This window comes from Tauraco erythrolophus, chromosome 2 (assembly GCF_009769465.1).
Source record: "Tauraco erythrolophus isolate bTauEry1 chromosome 2, bTauEry1.pri, whole genome shotgun sequence".
In the NCBI taxonomy this organism is placed as follows: domain Eukaryota; kingdom Metazoa; phylum Chordata; class Aves; order Musophagiformes; family Musophagidae; genus Tauraco; species Tauraco erythrolophus.
In genome coordinates, this window is record NC_141466.1 from 85,084 (window position 1) to 107,788 (window position 22,705).

The following is a 22,705-nucleotide window of genomic DNA, read 5'->3' on the forward strand; positions in this document are numbered from 1 at the left end:
TGACACCGCAGAAGATGAGAGTGAAGTAAAACCTCAGGAAACAAAATGTATTAGTTAGTAGTCTTTTCCTCCTCGGACATGATTGCTGTGGAAAGATCATGTGAGATGAGGAAGCAGAAACAGCCAACTTGCAGACAACAACAGCTAAGCCTGCTACAGCAAGGGAGTGAGTAATCTGCAACGTAATTATGGAATTTCAGGACATTAATGAAAGCAGTTTGAGATCCTCAATACCAGAAATGGGAGAGTAATGGGAATTCATGCAAGTCAAGTCATTCTAGTGACAGTCTAGGTGAAGATGACACGGTGCTTCTGCTGTGAAACATGTTCCCATGCTGTAAGCTATAACGGCACTGTCTCTAGAACGAATTTCAAAATTTCAAGGTCCCTTCCAACCCAAACCATTCTGTGATTCTATGACTCTAAGAAGTTACAAGTAAATGCAATAACTTGACAGGACAGTCTTTGGGTATGTGCCACCTGCAGTACTGTTACCCAACAATGAAGGGGTTAAAGTTTTTGTGTAAGAGTTTCATGAAGGGTTTAGCAGGCAGTAGGTGAGTTACACACACCTAAAGAAACTAATGAGATGACCATCCTTGAAGCTGTCAGGAGTGATTAAAAGGGAGACTCTTTATCCAGAACTGTCTGCCCTTGAAGGGAACATCTCAGAAACTGCATAAACTTTGTTCTTGTGTTTTTCTGAGCTGTGAACATGCAGTGACTTGGGGGCAAAGGGAATTCTGGCAGCAGGAGATTGTGACCACGGACTCACAGACCACCTACCCTAAATACAGCCCAGACCCAAAAGAAAGGGGCAAAGGAAGAGAACTGAGCATGCGAAGTAATTTACGTGTAAAGTGAGAGAAAATGAACCAATTGTTTAAGAATATGTAAATATGTTATGAACATCCATGATTGTAGTGTATAACTAATTTTCTGTCCAGAAGCCAGGGATGCGTGCTAGAAGGAGATATCCCCCGTGCACCCAGCGCCATAATAAAGAATGGTGCTTTCTAAAACTCCAAAATGAGTCTTGGAAAGTTCCATTTCAATTGCACCAACTTTTTAGGTATCAGTACATTGTCTGAAATACGTACATTTGGCCACTACCAAGACAGGATCTCTGAAGATGCCTCAGCCCCTGAGGACATCCTTGGTGGGAATTTCTTGCACTTCACTTCTAAATGATATTCAACAAGCTTCATGACATAATTCTTCCTAAGAATATGGAAGACATATGGGAAATTATCATCATTGATACACTAATATTAATACCAACGCTGATAATTTCCTGGCTAAAACAATTTTTCTTCTGTCTTCCCTTCACTGAAGTGTTTTGTGTTTGTCTCCATCCTACTCCTCCTGTCCAGACAGACCAATAAACAGTCTTAAAACTTTCAGATCTACTACAATAATCAATCTATATGTCACAGTATGTAATAATGATACACAACAGTCTGATTTCTTGTATGTCTTCAGCTTCCTGTCAAGTCTATAACACATTTGGACACTGGGGAAAACTCCAAGGACCAACGCTTCTGTTTGAATATGCCTGTAAGAGCATGTTTTTTTCCTTTTGCAGCTTTTCCTGGGGTTCATATCTCAAATGAGCTCCCCTGGAACTGAGGAGCGGTTGAGCACTGCAGTGCTGGCTGCTGAGACCTCAGCCATAACCAGTGCTCACAGACCTCCCACTTGGAGCGAGCAGAGAGCACAGGGTTCAGTACCCTGTGGGTTTGGTGAAGAAAAAAAACTTCATCCTGGTTGTAAAGAACCGTAACCTGCACGTGTGCCTGTGCTGACACAAACCTGTAACTTGCAATAATTTCAGCACAGTTTATTGGAGGTAAAGCCAGCAAGTGCTCAGTGCTGCAGGACTGTTACACACCTTGCCAAGAGCAGGTCTGAGTGTGCAGAGGGATCTCCAGACAGCTCCCACACGAGGAGGAGGACACAATCCTAATTCCATCACAGGATGGGACAGAAATGGCATTGACTCCAGGGAGTGGGACACGACAAAGAGAGCAGACATTTAGTAGACCTCAGAACCTGATTAGGCGTTTAAATGGTTAACAAGCATCCAGGATAGTAGCCTGTTGCTCACCAGCCTGGGCTGCAGCTCCAAGGATGCCATTACATCTTCACCGCCAGGAGGAAATGGCCCGCCTTTTGTAGGCAGGGTCTAAACCTTAGTTAATTTGTTAATTACATTCAATTCATGCCAGCTGGGTAATAATAATTGAATGCCATAATTCCCTGGTTTTGTTTTACAGTTTCATTTTCAAAGGTGTTTTCAAGAAGGCTTTGCAGTGAGCAGAGACCCAGTCCATTCATTCCAACTCCAGCTCACTTCCCTCCTGTGAATATCACATCAGGGCTTGCAGCTTTACCTTCTTTACCAAAGGACTCTCGCTCCGACTCCGGCTATTTTGGCTCTGGCTCCGGCAAGGGAGTCAGGGTCCTCAGAGTCTCTTGGATGTATCACGTCGGGGTCACCAGTTGTTGCTCACCAGCCTGGGCTGCAGCTCCAAGGATGTGATTGCATCTTCCACAACCAGGAGGAAATGGCCCACCTTTTGTAGGCAGGGTCTAAACCTTAGTTAATTAGTTAATTACATTCAATTCATGCCAGCTGGGTAATAATAATTGGATGCCATAGTAGCCTGATGATTACAACTAACCAGGTGAGGGAGGACTCCTCACCCAGGGCACAGCTCAGCCTCCAGTGAGAGTGGTTCAGGAGAAACCTTTGCTGAAGAAAGGAGAGGCAAGCCCAGCCAGCTCCGATGAGTTGCTGGAGAAAGGAGAGAGGCAAGCCCAGCCAGCTCCGATGAGTTGCTGGAGAAAGGAGAGAGACAAGCCCAGCCAGCTCCAGTGAGTTGCCAGAGAAAGGAGAGGCAAGCCCAGCCAGCTCCTTCATCCAGGAACTTCATCTCTGCTCCTAGATAATGGGAACAATGGCACAGTCAGCACAAGCCAACACAATGAGCAGATCCCAGCGTCAGTGATGCAGATGGCAAATTAGTGTGACCCTGTAGAAGCAACACCAGGGAGGAGGTGTCAGGAGAAAGGCAGTTAGCCAGCCCCTGGCCAGAGTGGCCTCTGGAAACAAGATCAGCATCCCCCAGTCTCACATTGAGAGGAGCAACCGGCCCTGCTTTTCATGCAGGGTGGGCCAACACAGGCTCCCATCCTACCCCAGACACAGAACAGACCATTCCCATCTCTGCAGCAGCCTCGTAAACACTTGGCAGCTGTCAGGCGTATAAAGAGGAGCTGTCAGCACATCCCTCTCAGTTTCATAGTTTCTAGGCTAAACAACCCAGGCTAATTTAGTATTTCACCATAAGCTGTTTTGCCCAAACCTCCCTCCTAAGGACTCTCAGGTGAGTTTTCTCCCTCCTTGACGCCCAAGACCCTGGCTGGACACCAAGCCCTGAAAGAGGTACCAGCACTACCAGGCAGATCAGGTATCTGAGCCAGATCAGGCTTCTTGCAGGCCATGTGCCCATTTACACACGTGCGTGACACCTCCTCTTGCACGGCGTCTGGTCACTACAGAGTGTTCAACTTGGGATGCAGCATTTGCCTGGTGCTCCTCTTTGTTTTTCTCTCTGGGGTTAGATTTCCTGCCCCAGGTCCAGTGCTTTGTACATTTCTCTGCTCATCTGCACCCTCATTTGTAGAACGAGCAGTAACAAATAAACTTGTTCCCCAGGGGTGCCACTGTGGGCTTTGATAGAAGCCAGTTTTAGTTCCAAAGCAATGAAGCTCAGTAACTTCATTCACATGTTCAATGACCATGATAATACTGGATAGTATTGCTGTCAATACACCTGTCAGATCCCTTTTTAGCTTCACTAGGCTCTTGGCTTTCATGCCTTCCTGTGGTGCAAACGACCTGGGAAAGGGTTGAGTGGTAACATTATTATCAGTGTATCAATACACAGGACGCCCACATCTCAAACACCATATGCTGTCTAGTTGTCCCATCTTGAAAGGGCAGAGAAGAAATTATCAGCTGGGAAAGATTATAAGAATCTGCAGTGTCACAAATGGTGTAGTGCATATACATAGCAAACAATTATTAACTGTTTCTTACAATAGAAACTAGGAAGAGCCAGAAGAAATAATTGGGCAGCTGGTCTAAACCCAACAGAATAAATTACTTTTCACATTGCACATAATTACATAGCAGAACTCTTGACTTCACAATACCCTGTGATAATCAAAAGTATAAATGTCTGTTCTTGGGCAGCACTGAATTCCCCCAAAAAAGATTACGCAGCAGATGGTAAAAAATCACCATCACCAAATGAAAAAAAAAAAAAGGAGGATGAGGAATTATTAATGATTAGCAGAGGGGCTTTCCACATTCCATAAAGTTCATAAAGTCTCAAAGGGTTGATATCCGCAACCTGGTGATGGATTGGAGCCCATTCCTTGGCTGAAGACAATGGGGGAATTTTCTGTAGCAGCTTTATAGAAAACACCTGTTGTTCGCTGTACCTTTGCAGTATTATTCTCACAAGGGATCAATGAGTTAATTCCACCTGCATGGGTGGAAATAAGATACAGCGGCCAGCACATGGACGTGTCTGGACTGATGAGAATGAAGCCTCACAGCATACCTTAGACATTATCTTCCAGTGAACAGGAGGGAAGACAACAGTCAGTGAGAACAGCAGCCGTGGCAACTTCAGTGAGAGCACATGGTAGGCAGTTGTGGGACCAGTTGGGAGATGAGCTCTGGGGGGTTCAAGGGTGGATCTGGCATTTGCACCCTTCCCAGCCCTCCTCTAGGCCAGCCGGCAGCTGTTTGAAGGATGATGCTTATGGCTATTGCAACTGTGGCTATTGCCCAGATTGCCCAGCTGGGTTGAACTGACTGTTTTCCTAATTCAGGTTTAGACCCTGCCTACAAAAGGCAGGCCATTTCCTCCTGGCTGTGGAAGATGCAACCACATCCTTAGAGCCACAGCCTAGGCTGGTGAGCAACAGATGCTCACCTGGAAAAGGCCACCCTGAGCCATAGCAGCAGCTGCTGTGTTGGCTGTTCCCATAGGCATAATCAGGTCACAGCTGGACATGGGAGGCTCTACAGCAGGTAGCTGGAGCAGCCAGGATTTCAACCTGAGCAGCATTGTTCTGCCACTCTCTGAAGGCAAACACAGGCAGAATGGGGCCAGCACAGACCTGCTGTGTCAGAGGGAGGATGGAGGACATGGAGACTTGCACAGACATTGATAAACTTGGTGTTTCTCGGGGAAATATTTGCATGAGTGTGGTGTCCCAGGAAGGGAACAGTCACAGAGGCCCGGGACCCAGCTATTGCACATCACGTCATGTTAATTCCTTTCATAAGTCTGTGAACACCCACCTCACGCTAGTTAAAAGCTGACTAAGGCTTGGATTAGGGACACAAAATCTGTGCATCTGTTGTGGGCTTCATTTAAGCAGTAACATATATATGCTACAAAGTATGAGCAGTTTCTGCACAGGCACATTGTAAATCCAAAACTTTCCCAGCTCCCAGGGTCCACAGATGTAGACACAGAGGACAATTCCTTACATGCTGGGAACCCTTGCTGGTGTATTCAATACTGGGCAGAGAAAGACGACAGCAGGGTGACGTGATGCAGGTCCGGGAGGCTCCTGCACCGTGGTCAGGGCATTCCCTTGCTGCCAGCACCTCTCCCAGAGCCTCACGTTTGCCTCAGTGACTGTCAAAACTAAAGATTGCTAATGAGTCTGTTTAAATGCTTCCAGAGCCAGGGAGTCTCTGGGAAATTTCTCTGGGCTGAAAGAGCCTTTTACAGCCCGTGTGTGCGTGGCAGGGTGCAGGAGACCCAGGAAGGGGCCCGCACAGAGGCAGTAGACCACTGCACCGAGCAGCAGAATCACACAGCTGATGTAGCACAGTGCAGTCGAGAAGGCGACGTGGCACGTGTGCGCCTTGCCCACACGCAGCTTCGCCCCTGGGCCAGCTCGTGCTGGTGACCAAGGGTGCAGCACCACAACGCGTGCCAAATGCAGAGGGGTGATGGGCAGAGCACCCTGGGGCATGGCCAGAGTGGGCTGGCTGACCCAGTGGGTCTCCCGGTGCCTCCTCTGGCAGGTGGGGAGAGGAAACAAAGGGAACTGAGGCAGGCTGGGGCTGCGGGGCCAGCAACCCAGGCGGCAGAGGTGAAGATGAGATCTCAAGCCTGCTGCTAGATTTCCCCTCTGAATTCCAAGTACATGGCACTGCAAGGCACATGATACAATTTAGATGTATTTGTTTCTGATTTGTGATTGCAAATTGAATTTTGCCTGGCCAAAAACCCAAACACTCAAATGATAATAAAATATACGTGGAGAGTTTGCACTCTCGGTATCTATTATTTATAGCCTGAACCCACGATATAAACACTCTCCTCTGCTCCCAAAGCACACTGTGCTCCTCCTCCCCGTGCACTGTTACAGGGTTCTTCTCCAGTGCAGTGCACAAGGGAATGGTGTGGCACTGGAGAGAGGTGGTTGCTAAGCTCCCAGGATTGCCCTGAGTGGCACGGCATGCCCTTTCCCGTGTCCAGGACAACTATCTGGTGGGTGTATGAAGCCTGGGAATGCCACTCAGCCAACAGTGGTGGCAAAGGGTGGTCAGATATAAACTTCCACTGATCACAGCTCTGCAATAGCCAGATGTGGATCAGGCCATGACTACAGTGACCAAGTGAAAATGGGTGTTGCAGAGACGAGAAACCAGATCTGTTCCTCCAAAACCCCTTGCAGTCACATTCTTGCAGTCGCCAGCTCTACCTTTGCCTTTCCTTGATGTTCCCTCCCCAGCACGCAGATAGAGAGAGAAGGAACCTTCCAGCAGGACTCTGCAGCCACAGCTCCGTGGGTCAAGGCTTTGGGCACCACCTATGCCCATGCCAAATGGCTTGATGTTGCAGTGTCCGCATCGTGGAGCAACGAAACCCCAGGAGGATGGGACAAGTTTCTCCCACATGCTTTCCAGGAGCCTTCTGCAGTACAGACCAGAGATGCACAAGAACCCTCTGCAAGACAGGAAGGTGACTGAGGGCTCCCTTGGTCTGTCACAGCTGTGTGCAGCAGCACGGGCAGGTGCTGCCCAGGATGCAGCACGCTCCCATGAAGTGTCCTGTGGGCACAGCAAGTGGACAGCCAGTACCGGCCCAGCCTGAGGTCTGCCCAGCACAGAAGCCCTCCAGGGTCCTGCAGACCGACACCATCCTTTGCACGGTGCCTGGCCACTGTCCACGCACCGAGGCCACCGCAGTAGGACAGAGCGCGCAGCTGCCCCCCGCAAGGCACTGGGAAAGTGTCGTGCTGCTGCGCGACGCGCAGACTGGGCACAAACCCGCAGGGCGGGAGCCGTGGGCTGGTCGGGCAGTGCGTGGGTGCACGGGAAGGGCCACGCCAGGGCCGTGCCCGCGGAGAGGGTGGTTGTGTAAGGGAGGGTGCACGAACGCACTGCCCGGGGAAGGGCGCACGGGGAGGGCCGGCACTGGTGGTTACGGGGGGTACAGCCTGGGGGGGGGGCTGGTGGTTACGGGGGTACGGCGCGGGTCGGGGGGCGGCACTGACAGCCCTCGGAGACAGCACCGGTGGTCTGGGTGGTACGGCTCGGGAGCGGGGGGCCCTGATGATTTTGGGGGTACGGCTCGCGGGGGACGCGCTGGTTGTTTTGGGGGTACGGCTCGGGGAAGCCGGGGGCGGCTCCGGCCGTTTCACGGTACGGCGGGGAGGCGGCGCCGGAGCCGCTGCGGTGCCGCTCGGGGGGCGGTGCCGGGCGGAGCGGTCCGGGGGCGGTCCGGGTCCGGGCGGCCGTTCCGCCCCCCCCACTCCCCGCGCTGCGGCCGGGGCTCGGCCCCGCTCCGTCCCGCGGCGCAGGGAGCCGGGCCGGTGCCAGGGCTGCTGCCCGGGCCGGGGCCGGAGTGCGGAGCGCCTCTGCGCCGGCCCGCCGCCATGGCCCGCGTCTCGGCGTTCCTCAGCCCCGTCCTGGTGCTCTTCAGCTGCGACCTCTGCCTCGTGCGAGCCAGTAAGTGCGGCCGGGACAGGACGGGACGGAGCGGGACGGGGGCGCCGGGGCCGAGCGGGGGCGCGGGACCGGCGCTCCCCGGGCGAGGGACCGGGCCGGCCGCCCTTCGCCGGGCCGCGCGCCGTACCGCGCTGTGGGGTGGCGGGACCCCTCGCCGGACCCCGCCGCCGGCCTTCCCCCGTCCCGGCACGGCCTTGGCCGCGACATCGTGGGGCCGGGCCCTGCCCCCAGCGGCCCCGGGCCACCCGCGGGGCTGCGCCCGGCGCCGGGGCGCCGTGGCCTCCGAGCCGGCTTTGCCTCCGGCCGTGTCGCGTCCCCGCCCCGTGGGGCGTGGTGCGACTGTGTGGCCGTGCCGTCCTCCGCGGCGGGCACCGGGCTCCCCCGGGGGCACCTGGAGCCGCCGCCTGCGGCTTTGGTTCCCGAAGCCTGCCGCTCTGGGGCGAGGCAGCGGGGAAGCGCGGGCTGTCCTTGTGCCCCCCCCCGGAGGGGCCGCCCCGTTTCCCCTCCTTGCCCCTCGCCGGTGAGCTGCGAGCCCTGAGAGAGTTACTGCCCCTGGGCAGCGATGCTCCAGTGCTGCGGGCTGGCCGCGAGCTGGTCCCTGGCTGACAGGTGTTCCTGGTGCCTTCCTGCCGTGCTTTCCCTGGGCTGGTGTTTGCTGAGACACCGAGGTCTGTCGGCACCCGGGGTACCCTCTGTCCTTCCCTCCTTTGACTCGTCTAAATGACCCTGTGTTAGTGGCAGCCTTCTGCTGTCTGTTTGCCCCTTGTCAGGCTACTGGTGTATTACATTGAATTGTGAGTATCAGACACGTTCTGAAATGTTCTGCCATGTTTTCAGTCTCCTTGCAAAATATGTGTTCCCGGGCCTGACGGATTCAGGAAGAAACACAGTCAGGTTTGTTAAAAAGGGGCCACTTATTTTTAGATGTGCAGTCTGATGCTTACTGCCTACTGCAGGGTAAGTTGGGCAAACATCTGGGTGCCCTTGAGCAGCAGTCCCAAGGGCATGGGCTGAGGGGCAGGTGAGGTCCCCTCTCCGGAGTCGTAACAGGATGCGGGGGGCACCAGTGGGGCTGTGCCCCATCCCTGTGCAGTGCCACATCTGCTAACATCACGCTTGAGGGGCATCTGCCCGGCCCTTTCTCAAACCTACAAGGCCAGGCTGCGTGGCAGGTCTAGTCCAGTGCTCGGCTGCCCACAGCTCAGCCCTCCGGCTGCCCGGCCTCAGGCTGCAGTGCTGCACCAGCACACAGGACCAACCCTTCCCACCCCTTCAGCAGGCCTGAAAGGAGCGCACTGCTGTGCTGGCAGGCAGGAGGGTGCACCAGGCCTTAAGGAAGTGATTGCTCTTTCTGTGGTGGTGCCCATTTCTTAATACGGCTTTAATCAAAAGTGATGCTGGATAACTTATAAATGATGCAGAATCATTAACGATTGATGCATTGGGCAGGCTTTAACTGTGGCATGCTTTTCCCAGAGAGCCCAGCAGGGTGTTGGAGCATCTTGGCTTTACAGGAACGCTCTTAACAGTTGGCTCCAGAGAGTACGTTTTTTGGAGCCCTTGCACTCACAGATCTTTATGGCAGCAGCTCTGGCATGAAACTGTTCTGACCTCAGCTGCAGAACAGGCTGGAGAATGTTAGGCTTAATGTGGGGATCATACACAAAGGTTTCTATGGCATGAGCTCTCCTTCGGAGGTCTTTTTGTGACAACTATCAGTGAGGTCTCATCTTGCATATCCTTGGGATTAAACATTGCCCTGTGTTTCTAGGGTGAACTTCTGTAGTTCTGACTTCTGAAACTTCTTGTCCAGTCTCTTACTGCTCGGCATGCAAATCTTGTGTGCTCAGAAATGTCTTTTCTGCAGTTTGCTGAGCTGCAAACTGACCAAGGGACTCTCAGTTTTCCAATGAAGAACTGCAGCCTGGACATCTTCAGGTCTCGCTGTCACACAGGTTCAGGTGTGCTTGCCTGGAGCCTGTACAAAGTGTGTTTACAATGCGTGAGATCTGAAGCACTGACTCGCCATGCTTGCTGTGGCTCCGCCGTGTCCCCCCATGTCCTCTCGCCCTCCCATCTCTCGATTTGGGACATTTGGGAATAGGCTCTGGGTGTAGTAGCAGATCATGCTGGCTTTGAGCGTACTGTCTTTGCAGTTTGATACCAGCGAGGTATCCTCCTGGGATGCCCTCCTGCTGCCAGTGAGTGAAGGTCTCTACATATGGGGGGACCTGTGCAAGCTCTGGCTAAGTACAGTTCAGGCAATTCTGTCAGCCTCGTGTGGACCCAGCAGCATGGCTTCTGGAGCAGTGCAGTGCCCTTCTCAAATCATAGAGTGACTCAGCCCCAGGGCCATGTCACATCATCCCCAGCCCAAAAGCCCAGGTTGGGCTCTCTGCAGAAGCCTAGAAAATTCTTGTGCAGAGCAGGGGCCCTTCTACAAGCTCCATCCACAGACTTTTTTATGTCGGATCTTGCCTTTAATTTCCGTAAATACACTTAAAGGTTGGGAAGTCCAGCTCCCCTCTTTGGGCATGTTCAGACCTCTTCTCATTCCGTTGGATGTAAAAAGCTGCCTAATCTATTACTGTAGATAGATCCTGCGAAGCACCAGATCCTGTTCTTGTCCTGAAGCCAGCTGGCAGGGTCTGAGTTCCAAAGAGGGGAGCACATAACTGCTACCTCCTAGGAATGGATCATGGCTCACGCTAACTCTTGAGCACAGCTCGAGTGGTTTGCACACATGCTGCCTGGTTCAGGCCAAAGCAGTTCCTGGGACCAGTCTCCATTATTGGCTTCCTGGGCTGTTCCTGGCCTCGTTACATTTGCTAGCATAGTGGTAGCCTTGGACAACTGTTCTTCTCAGGCCTGAAGGCTAGCAGAAACATTGCAGCACTCCCCATCCCCTCTTTGAAATGCTTCTGCCCGGGACAGTGCAAGGGAGCGTCCGTTTGCTCACTGACGGTGCTGTACGCAGCTCCGTGTTGGTTGTTGCACACTGGCCGTGGCTGGAGTGGGAAACCAGAGCACACCTGTGGGGAGCTCAGCTCCAGCGTGCACCGCGTACATGTGCGCCAGGCGGGTCTAGGGGCTGCAGCTTTATTCAGCCTCTTCTGCCGTTGGCTTTCGGGAGACCAGGGTGTGCAGGTAGGGACATGGCTCACAGACTCCCTCTCACAAATTAAGAGTGATGAACCGGATTCCCGCTGGCAAAACTCTAAGGACACACTCTTTGTGGGATAAAGGATGTTCGAGTGTATTTTTGAATCCTTCCCAGTTTTCCAGCCTCCTGTTCTGAAAGAGAAGGCGCAGCATCCTGTGATGTCCTTGTTGGTGTTGTCCCCGATGACTCTTACCTCCTGGTGATGTGGCAGGCTTCTGTTGGGGATGCGCTCAGCCCCAGCGCCTCTCTGAGAACGTGTTTCCTGGGCTCTGTGGGTGCCTCCTATCTTAATTGCCCATGGCAGACCACAAACCCACCTTTCTCGGACTGTGAATCACACCTTTTTCCTGGTTTGATCTGGAGCTGGATATATTCAAATGTGAATGAATGCCTTTAAATAGCTGACCTACAGAAATTGCCTTTCCTCATCCCTCTAACTGTGGTTGTTGTTGGTATTACAGTTGTCTTTTTCTTCTTGTTCTCAAGTGCCCTGTGGCACTCTTTTTCTGTCTGTATAAATCACAGCATTGAACTTGTGCTACACAAGCAGCTTGTAGAAGGACACTGTCTTGATAACAGAGAGAGAGGACGCGTGAGCAGCAGCCTCAGTGTCTTTCTTCGTAAGCTCCTGTGTCCAATTTCCAGACAAAACTTGGCCTTGTATGCAGTCTGTGTACCTGTGTAGGATGCTGCCACGCTCCTAGTGCTGTGGAAGCTCAAAATGGTGCTGGTTCAGACCATGGGTCCATCAGGCCAGCTTTCTGAAGGACAGCAACAGCTGAGGTTTGCAGCTGGTGGCATGGCACTGCTGAGAAAGTCAGCTCTGCCTTCTGCATTGGGTTTTCCTCCCCACTGTAGAGCAAGGAGTAATGCCAGGCAGATGAGATGGCCAGATTGAGTTGCATAGTGTGTTTATTCCAAGCTGCCCCATTTTTCTGTCACAGTTGATATATAAATACTGTGTCTGGGCTGCTTCCTACGCAGTTCTGAGTGGTGTGCCAGGCATTCGTGATGTGTACATCCACAGGGCAGCCCCAAAGCTTAGAGGAGCCTGATTTTACCATCACAGTCTTGGTTGGAGAATTGCATTAATATAGGATTTGTTTGGACTTTCTGGACCCTACAGAAACATGGGACTTCCCTGCCAAGAATCTACTCTGTGCACAGGCTGAGCAGGAGCGTGTCATGCCAGGCAGCCCTACTTCTGCTAGTGCTGGAGCGGGATGAAGTATGCTTTCCAACAGATGAGCATCTGAGCAGCAGCGAAGGTACCTCAGATCTGCAAGCAGCTGCCCTTGTGAAGAACTGATGTGAATGTCATTCACCTCTCTGATAGCAGGCTCTCTGCGGTGCTCTGAGACAGGCTGCAGGGACTTTTCATGTGATTTTGAGCTGCAGGGACTGGTTAAACTGCCACAACAGTGTCTTTAATTCTTTTTTCACTCAGGACAGACCTTCATGCGTTTCCCGTTTTGATGCCTGCAAGGTGGAAGGAGCCTACCGGAGGCCCTTCGTGTCTTTAGCTGGGTCTGGCAGCCTGGACCTGTGTCAGCATTGCTAATCCCTTTTACGTGGAACACGTATTATGAGCAATGGGCTACGTCTGCCACTGCAAGCAAGCCCTTTAGAGAAGTGCCAGTCAGATGCCTCGCAAGCCTGTCCTCCTTCCCTGCTGTAGGACACTGCAGAGGGTGAGGTGTGCAGTGAGCACATTTCTCACCAACAGCCAGGCAGGGAGGAGTCCTGGCCAGGAAGTGAAGACTGCCAGAGCTGGCGAGTGCCACGGAGGGGTGGCTGTGCAGGCAGGGAGCAGCTCTGTGTCCACACACCTCCCACGCACACAGCGGGCAGCTGCCCACTAGCCCAGCAAGCACCATGCCATGCACGCGTTGCTGCTGGCAGGGGCTCAGCCTTGCGCACCTGCTGTGCCACCCCTCTCCTGGGGACAGATTCCCTGGAGAAGCTGCTCCCTGTTGCCCTGGCCAATGTGCTCTCATGGGCAGATGTTGGAGAGGGACCCCGTAGAATCATAGAATCACAGAATGGTTTGGGTTGGAAGGGGCCTCAAAGATCATCCAGTTCCAACCCCTCTGCCATGGGCAGGGACACCCTCCACTACATCAGGTTGCTCAAAGCCTCATCCAACCTGGCCTTGAACACTTCCAGGGATGAGCCATCCACAGCTTCTCTGGGCAACCTGTTCCAGTGCCTCACCACCCTCAGAGTGAAAAATTTTTGCCTTAGATCTAATCTAAATCTCCCCTCTTTCAGTTTAAATCCATTGCCCCGTGTCCTGTCACTACACGCCCTTGTAAAAAGTCCCTCTCCAGCTTTCCTGTAGGCCCCCTTTAAGTACTGGAAGGCTGCTGGAAGGTCTCCCTGGAGCCTTCTCTTCTCCAGGCTGAACAGCCCCAACTCTCCCAGCCTGTCTCCATAGCAGAGGTGCTCCAGCCCTCGGATCATCTTCGTGGCCTCCTCTGGACTCGCTCCAGCAGCTCCATGTCCTTCTTGTGCTGGGGACTCCAGAGCTGAATGCATTATTCCAGGTGGGGTCTTATGAGAGCAGAGTAGAGGGGCACCATGGTGGTGTGCTGGGGCGAGTGCCTGTTCTGAGACATCTTCTTTTGCCTCTCTCCTGTGCCTTGCCTCGGTCCGTCCCTGGCTCACCCAGACAGGCCGCCATCCCCTGTCAACGTGACTGTGACGCAGCTGAAGGCAAACTCTGCCACAGTCTCCTGGGACGTTCCAGAAGGAGACGTGGTCATCGGCTATGCCATCTTACAGCAGGTATCCCGGCTCTGTCCCTAGAGGGCTGAGGACCCCTCTCGCTGATTACCAGCATGCTCCCATGCCGGCCCTTTTGCCACGGTTTCGAGCTCCTCTGGCACCTGCCTGAGGACACCTCTGCTGTTGAGCAGCCCTTGCCAGGGCACCCTGTCTGAGCCATCCATCCTGGTGGGAGGCAGCAGACCATGGGCTACGCTGGGATAGCTGTCCCTCCAGTGGCTTCCCTGCGATTTCTCTGCATAAGGATGATGCTTCAGCCATGCCATAACCCTTCTTTGCTTGCCTCACTCCGCCTCCACAGCCCCAGATGATGGTGGCTTCTCCAGGGAGGCGCCTGGCTCTCAGGCCACGCAGGGTTGCTGCATAGCAGAGTGCTGGCCAGCCTGGCCCAGCCCGGGGGTGGATGGTTGTCTGGGAAGGGAGGAGTAAGGGAAGTGTGCCCAGCACAGCCCTGCAGACAAGGGCCTGTGCCCGGTGCAGCCGGGAGCAGCCTCCCAGGGATGATGGCTCTTCACTCTGGCAGCGGCAAGATGGACAGATGCAGCGCTTCATCCGGGAGGTGAACACCACCAACCGGGCCTGTGTGCTGTGGGACTTGGCGGAGGACGCGGACTACATCATCCAGGTGCAGAGCATCGGCCTGTATGGAGAAAGCCAGGCCAGTAAGCGTGTCCACTTCCGCACCCTGAAGGAGACCGACCGCCTCCCTTCCAACAGCTCCAACCAAGGTGAGGAGCTCCTTCCAGCTCGCCCGGATGCTGCTGGCAGGGCTGCTCCTGGAGGTCTGCACAGCACGTGGGCAGGGATCCAGCAGGTAGCGAGGAAGGTGCTGCCCCGAGCAGCAGGCTGCTTGGGACGCACAGGGTTGTAACGGGTGGCAGGGTTGTAGAAGCTGCCATCATGTCCACTATGGCCACCGTAATGTCCCTAAGCCCTGGTTTACAGCCTTTCTATTCCCGGTCTTGGCACCCTATTCAGCTGAGCAAGCCGTGGCCAGGACAGCTGCTGTGGCCCGCTCAGCTGCTGCCTGCAGGGATCAAATACTGAATGGGCTCTCGGGTCACCCAGCCTGCACGCTACCAAAGGACAAGTGATGGAGCCCCACAGTCTCCTTTCCTGCTCATGTCCACGTTGTGCCTTTTTGCCTTGGGGTTGCCTACATGCTGGCATGAGAGATGATCAAAGAATCCAAGACAGATGATGCCCAGAGGGGGTCCACTGGGCAGTCTGTTGCCAGCACTAGCTGAGAGGGGGGCTTGAGAAGAGTATAATGGCAAGCAGATGGCTTACTTTCCTTAGAACTTCTGTGTTCAACTCAGGGCCTTCCTAACCTGCCCTGGTCCCTGTGTAGGAAGTAACTTCAGTGATTACTCCCACACATTGTGCAGTCTCTACTTGAACCCAAACAAGCTGTTAGAATCCCTGACTGCCGTTGGTAGCAAGGATGGTTAGTATCTGACACAGGGAAGCCACGGCCAAGATGTCATCCCGCACCCATGCTTGTTTGGGGGAGGTGGGCTTCTCTCCTCTGGAGCTCCTTCTCAGATCCTCGAGTGTTGCTGGTCCTGAAGTAGGTTCTAGTGGGAGGGCATCTGCTGCCAGCCCTGCCTGGGTTCTCTTCTCTGCAGGTGACATCACCATGGAAGGGCTGGACAAAGACAGGCAGCTGCAGACAGGCGAGATCATCATCATCGTGGCTGTGCTGCTCATGTGGGCAGGTGAGTGCCACAGGCAACGTTCCAGCAAGCTGGGGCAGAGGTGCAATCCAGGGTCCACAAAGAGGATGGGGCTCAAGAGAGTGCAGAGGCATATTGCTATGGGTCTGGCATCCTTTCCAGTAAGTCCACTGAGTCTCTGTAGGAGCTTGAGCCTGTGGGGTGAAAGGAGCAACCACAGCCACTGCTCAGCAGTGATGGCCTGGAGCACGTGGGCTGGCTGGCCGGACTGTTGTGCTGGAAGAGCAGGGGACAATGTGAGACTCAAGCAATACAGAATTATAGGGTGGAAGCATCCCAGCTGACATTAACTATCGTGTAACTTGGGCCTTAGCTAGCTTGTCTGACATCGAGAACATCGCTGCACTGGCTGGTAGTGGCCGTGCTTCAGTCTGCTAAAACTGTAAGATGGGCGATGTGCTCCTGTACAGCCCCTGGTTGAAGCCAGTGCTCTACCAAACAGCACGTTGCCCTGGGAATAAGGACACCTGGGAGATAGCAGTCAGCTCCTGACTGCTGACATGTAGCTGCTGTGAGTGGGAAGTCATTTGTCCCCTACTGCCTTCCCAGAAAGTGTGGATTGTCTAGAGGCATCTTGCAGGGATCTGTCCTTGTCCTGCCCTTGAACGCTTTTCTAGTGCACTGGAAGAGTAGCTTACACCTCGTGCAGGTGGTTGTGTCAGTGCCAGTCTGCGAGTGGCTGTGATAACGCACTGGGGTTCGAATGGGTCCAACACGTCTAGTGATTACGATTCCAAACCTTGCTCCAGGGTCCCAGGGCGTGAAACGTGTGCTGTGTGAGATGGTGCTGTAAAACCATGAGTGACCGACCCCACAGTCAGTTTGCAAGACAGGACAAAGCCAAGGGCTGGCTTTTGTGAGGGCTGCAAGCACTGGAGCAAGAACTTGAGTGCCTTGCTGGAGGCGCTCAGAAACCCGCTCATCTGCTTACTGGCCTCAAGGGCTATCCCTCTCCAAGTGCCTCCACATCTGCCTTCGGCCTCAGAGCCCTGAGCCGTAGGCACCGAGCACCTCCCATGTGCCCTGATAGCTTTAGCCACATCCGTGCCCTGTCTGCCCAAGGGGGCTGGCCAGGCCGTGTGCAGAGGTGCCTGGGGTGGTCCACGCAGACACAGGTGGAGGATGTGGGTGACCAGCACCCCAGGGTGCCCTGGGCGGGACTGTGCCCAGGGTGCCCTGGGATGCGGTGGGGAGGGGATGCAGCAGGCAGCCACTGTGAGGGAGTCCTTCATCCCTGTCTTTCGCAGCGGTCATCGCCCTCTTCTGCAGACAGTATGACATCATCAAGGACAACGACTCCAACAACAACAAGGAAAAGACAAAGCCATCCTCGGAGCACAGCACACCAGAGCGACCGAGTGGAGGGCTGCTGCGGAGCAAGGTGAGTGGGGAGGGATGGCACATGGCATCTGCTGTGGCTTGCTGCCTGGACAGGTTCTGGCTCTCCTCAGAAACAGAAACACCCTAGCTCGTACTCTCACCCTAAAAACTCAGAAGTCCAAACAAGTCCAAACACTTGTGCCTTTGTTGCTTGACAAAACCAGTGATTTGTAAGCCTGATGCATGTGCTCTAACGGGAACTTGCATTACGTTTCCCCTTATGTCTCATCCGCCTCCTCCATCAATGGTGGGAACTCTACTCAGTGTTGCCTGACTGTCCCTCTGCCTCCACGTTTTGGTTTCCAGTGGATGTCAGCTGCAGAAACTTCCTGTTTGGACTTTGAGGCCCCAGTTGTCCTCCTCCAGATTTTCCAGCTTCCTGATTACTCCTTGCCATTTTTGGATAGAGTTTTTGGAGGATCCCTCCTCTTGGATCCCTGCTCCAAGTTGACCCTTCTTATACAGGGCTGCAGAGGCAGATGCAAAGGCCTGTTCCTGCTGCTTGCGAAGTTCACCTGTACAGGGCTGATGCACCTCAGTTTGTCTTTATGCAATCACCATGCTCTTGCCGTCCTTGCAGGTGACAATGCTGCAAGTTTATTCTTGCAGTCCTTAATTACAAAGCCAGGAACAACGTATGGAAAAGAAAAAGCTCTGCATTTCCTTCCCCTCCTGGCTTCAGGGCTGAGCTGCTGTGAAGTAGCAGACAGTAGTGCAGCTCCTGCTCTGAGCCCTGTTACAGTGTGGTCATGGGGACACACTTCCTGCACCCTGCTTTAGCATGCAAGGCCTGAGCTACACAGCATGTGTGCAGCAACTGGGACGCCTTCCCTTCCCGACACCTTTCCTTCCCAACACCTCTGAATTCACGTATCTGCCATGCTCTTTGATGGGCACATCCCTTCTAGTGTAAGGTGCCTGCTCACGCTTGCAACAGTTTTTGAGAAAATCCACTTTGCCACCTGCAGCCTTTAGTTCCCTTGGCACACGCCGGAGCTGTCACAAGGGGCATGGCAGCGAGACATGCCTGGCACTCAGCAGGCCTCATCTGTCCCGCCATGCCAGTCATCCCATGCTTTGTGGATTCTCTGCCCCGTGGCAGACGTCCTCCTACCCCTCAGTTTCCTTTTCTGCTCCGACCCTGTACCTGTGTCCTGTGTGAGGGCATCAGGTGTAGCGTGGCTACCGCCAGGGACCGAATGGAAGCCACCAGACATCTGCAAGCCCTGAAGGCTGAAGAGCATGGAGCAGGGGGGGCTGGTTCACCAAGGAGAGCCAGGGCACAGCAGGGGCAGAGACCCTTCCTCGGGAGGCAAGTGTGTGGCTGGAGGGACTCACCTGGAGGGAGGCACCAGCCGGTGCAGCTGAGCTGCCTGAACCTTCCTGCCAGGAGAGCACATCGGCGCAGAGGGCCGGGGATTCAGGGTCGCTCCTGCGGTCGCCTGAGGCAGACGCTGGACCCGGGTCTGTGCCGCAGCTCACCCGCGGCTCAGCTCGGGGCAGAGGGCTCAGCTGCTGCTGGCAGCCCCTTGCAGAGGAGCTCTCCTGGTCGCAGTGCCTGCCCGGGAGGCTGGGAGCTCCGCCGTGGGGTCTGCGTCCCCGGGGCTTGGCAGAGCAGGGCCTTACAGCAGCTCTTTCTCTCGTAGAAGAAGTCTCCCTCGGTCAATATAATTGAGGTGTAAGTGCAGCACCCGCTCTGTGTCCGGGTTCCTGGTCGTCCCGCCAGAGCCGCGGCAGGCCGTGGAAGAGGAGGCAGTGCCAGACGCCCGCCCTGGAACTCTGCATGCGAAGATCCGCGTATCAGAACTTACGCTTTCCCGAGGGCGCCCGTCGGGGATGTGCATGGAGCCGGCTCCCAGCGCGTGGCGCTGCCTGTCCCGCACGCCTGGCCCTGCTCCCTGCCCTGCAGAGCACAGGGCCAAGGTGGGTGCGGGGCACGCTGCCAGCCGGGGGGCAAGCCCCGGGGGAGCAGGGAGGCTGGTGCATGTCCCTGCGTACTGGCTCGGCTGAAGGCACCGGGCACCCGCCCAGCAGGCAGCCCAGAGCAGCCCTTGCTCTTGGCTTTGGAGCTGGGGGCTGCTCCCCTTTGGCCCTGGGACTGGGGGATGGGGTGGTGCCGGCATTCGCCCCGGTGCTGCCAGGGAAGTTGTGCTTCATGGCAGGAGTGTTCATCTGTGGGGCTGGGCCCAGCAAGCACAGCTGAAGGGTGGGTCCCTGCTGGGGAACGGGGCTCCGCTGCACCCCGTCACTGCCATGCAGGGGCATCAAGGCCTCTCCCTGCTGTAGGTGACAAAGACACGAGCAAGCACCAGGAGCTGGTGTTGCCACAGTGCCTGGCTGGCCTGCGGAGCGTGCAGCTGGGGCAGGGAGTGCTGGTAGGAGCCCCACGGAGCTCTGGGAGCGGAGCCGGCATTGTCGGGGCATGGCTGTGGCTTTGCCATTTCCCTGGTAGGGCTCCGTCCTGACACGTTCAGGCTGTTTGTGTGGAGCTGTGGAGCAGCCTGTGAGCAGCAGGATGCTCGTGCTGCCTGGAGGAGATGAAGTGGTAAGGCCCAGCGACATTTGGGTGGGCTTGGCAGCATGTGCGCTGCAGAGCTCATCGCTGCTCTGAGGCCACCCCCCAGCTTCAACAGCGTCACATCCTGCTCCTGTCTGTGGGTTCCGGTCACTGCTCCTGGAGCTGGCCCCGTGGCCTGCATCAGGTTGGCTGATGTGACACAGACCTGTTGGAAAGGGCTGGGCCTGAATGGCTAGAGCTGGTGGACCGCTGGCACGTGCCCAGTTTGCCTGCTCATGCAAGGGCAGCGTGAGCCACCGATGACCCTAGGGCTGGGGAAGTGGTGACATCTGCACTGTGCGTGTTTGCTCCCCAGAGCCTGCAGGAGTCTTGCACTGGGCGCCTGCACTGCTCTGTGTCCAAGGCTGGTCCCAGGTATTGCCGTCTTGCCGGTGGCAGGAGGGAGCAGGGTGATGTGAGGAGGCTGGTGCCCAGGCTGCGGCTCTCCCTCCGTGCCCTGCTCTGCAGCCTGCTGCTGAGCTGGGGTGCTGCCTCTGCAGCCCTGGGCTCACGCATCACAGGATCCAGTGTCTTCCAGGAATAAACCTCCCAGTAAAGCACTTTCAGGACTCTTCCTTCCAGGTGCTGCTCAGCTCCTGCTACAGGACTAGGTGGGGAAGGGACAGGATCAGCGACTCCTGTGGCAGAGTCTTTTCAATAAAAGCATCCTGGCTCAAAGACAGCGTTGTCCTTGCAAACTTGTAGGGTGGGTGGGAGTGTGTGTGCACAAGCACCATGGTGGTGGGGTGCAGGTGCTCCTGTGCTGTAACTTGGGCTGCAGGGAGCACGGCCGTAGCTCCAGACAGATGAGCCACCTTGTTTCAACAGCTAACTTTTCGGAGGTACGTGTTAAAAATTAGGGGTGTCAGGCAAATAGGAGTTTTTAAAAGGCTCTGCTGCCCTGAAAAATGTTTACAGGTGCTAAGGTGGAGGGTCGGAGCACACATGTGCCTACTATCATGAGTTCTTTAACCAGACCAGAGGTGCACACCAAGAAACAAAGGACCATGACTGTGCAGCAGAGTTGAGGAGCTGGGGAGGCACCAAAAAAAATGTATGCCAAAATGCAGTGGCTGTGGCCAAATAAAAAAAAAGAGTGCATAAGTCTGTCACATTAAATGTAAAATCAGGATGTAGTGTTGGGGCAAAAAAGACCCCCCCCCCCCACACACACCCCCACACCCCAAAAAAACCCCAAACAAACCCAAGCCACCACTCCTTTCTCAGACCTTGGCAATGCAGGGAACTGCAGCGATCACTGCTGCACAGGAAGGGCAGCAGCAATGTTGGACAAAGGTATTTCCTGAGGCACATACACGCACACACCCTGCAAAGGAGTCTGGCAGCACCAGCCTGTGCCAGCGTAAACGCCTGCCGGCACCAGACCATGGAAATGCACACACATCCCCACCCGCCTGCAGCACCAGCACCACAGTGGCACAAGGACAGGACTGCATGGCTCACGCGGAGCAATTCTGGCACACCAGTTTAGGAGGTGGTGGGCAGTGTCACCACACACGTGGGTGATGGCAAACCCACTGAAACAGCATAGCCTTGGCAAAGGCTCCCACACACAAGGCTGAGATGAGCGCGGCGGGGAAGCAGTTCACTCACTGCAGCAGCAGCTGGTTAAAGCCAGGAATAACAGCAGAACTGGCACCTGTGATGTCCTGCAAGAAGCCATACAGGGCTGCAGCATTTGGCACAGTCACAGCAAAGAGCACACTGCAGCAAGGGCGAGTCCCAGGGACAGCGGCTGTTCAAATGCCTGGAGCACGTCTGTCTGGAGGTGTGAGGGCTCACGGCCCTCCCCTGCGGCAGGAGACGGTGAACAACTCCTCACCGGACAAAAGTGGAGGGCGAGTGAAGCAATCAGCGTGTGCCGCATGAGCAGCAGCACTGTCCCCCCTCAGCGCACCTGCGGGTCTCTGCTGCAGGACAGCGTGGGTGCCAGGCGTCCTGGGTGCCAGGTGTCCCGGGTGCCAGGTGTCCCGGGTCAGCGCAGGGCAGCCACATGGAGGGCTGTTACACCCACACCACCACCAGGTCAGCCATCCCTCGGTGCTGGAAGCCAAGAACCCAACAGCACCCTGCTCACCATAACAACCCAAATAATACCAACAGGTTGCTCTGTGCCCTCAGCGGTGGGAGGAAAGGCAGGAGACCACAGCTCGACATGCAAAACCACAGCCCTGCCTGCCCCGCAGGGCCCCGAGCCTCCCTGGAGCATGGGCCTTCGTGTCCCCCCCCCCGGCACACCGGTGGCCCTCGCCGGGAAAGCAGCTCTGCCGCCCCAGGCTGCACACGCCGAGCGTGCTCCGCTGGGGCTGCCGGGTCACCAGCCCTGGAAGGGGAGACGTGGTGCAATGCAGCAGAACCCAGCAGTACGGACCCCAGCCTGCCAGCAGCTCCCAATCGCTGCGTGCCAGAGGAACCAGACACCCTGCTGGCTGCAGCCTCCCCTGCGCCACGGGGGGGGGAAGGAAACCAAGCACGGGGCCTGTCTCCAGCCCGCGGCAGCCCAAAGGCACCCCTGAGCCCAGCAGGCATGCAGCGGGAAAGGCTGAGACCGGCAGGCACACGGCGGGCTTGGAAGCCCCAGATAACAAGGGCCACCCCAGGTCCTGGCAGCCCTCAGCACAGGGGGATTGGCTCTCTCTGGGTCAGCAGCTGAGGAAGAGGTGGGAGCTCCAGGGCAGCTGCAGGCTCCGAGAGCTCAGGGCACAGCCTGGGCCCCCGCCACAGGCAGTGCAGAAGAGACACAGCACCTTGCACACTTCTGCATGGCACCCCACCCGGCACTCTAACCCACATGACAACAGTAAAAAACTCAGTTTATTTCCCTATAAAGGCAGAGCTTTCCTTTAAAAATCAGTTCATTTCACTTATGAGGGGGTGTGGGGCTGAACTGCAGGGGCAAAGCCTTCCTCACTCACTCCTGGCCAAGAGCTATCACTCCCTGAGGGTCACACATGCCAAGCAAGTCCTCCACCATCTCCAGGAGGCTGCTCGGCCTCAGCTGGTCCCCA

At 55.4% G+C, this 22,705-nt stretch overlaps 1 protein-coding gene across 1 annotated transcript; it reads left to right on the top strand.

Moving 5' to 3' along the window:
• The first annotated feature begins 7,980 nt into the window (after positions 1-7,980).
• FNDC4 (fibronectin type III domain containing 4) lies at positions 7,981-18,801 on the top strand. The gene is made up of 6 exons (XM_086631982.1): positions 7,981-8,053; positions 13,888-14,003; positions 14,527-14,731; positions 15,632-15,721; positions 16,987-17,120; positions 18,766-18,801. Exons 1-6 carry the CDS (start codon positions 7,981-7,983, stop codon positions 18,799-18,801), a joined length of 654 nt encoding a protein of 217 aa, XP_086488108.1.
• The last annotated feature ends 3,904 nt before the right edge of the window (positions 18,802-22,705 follow it).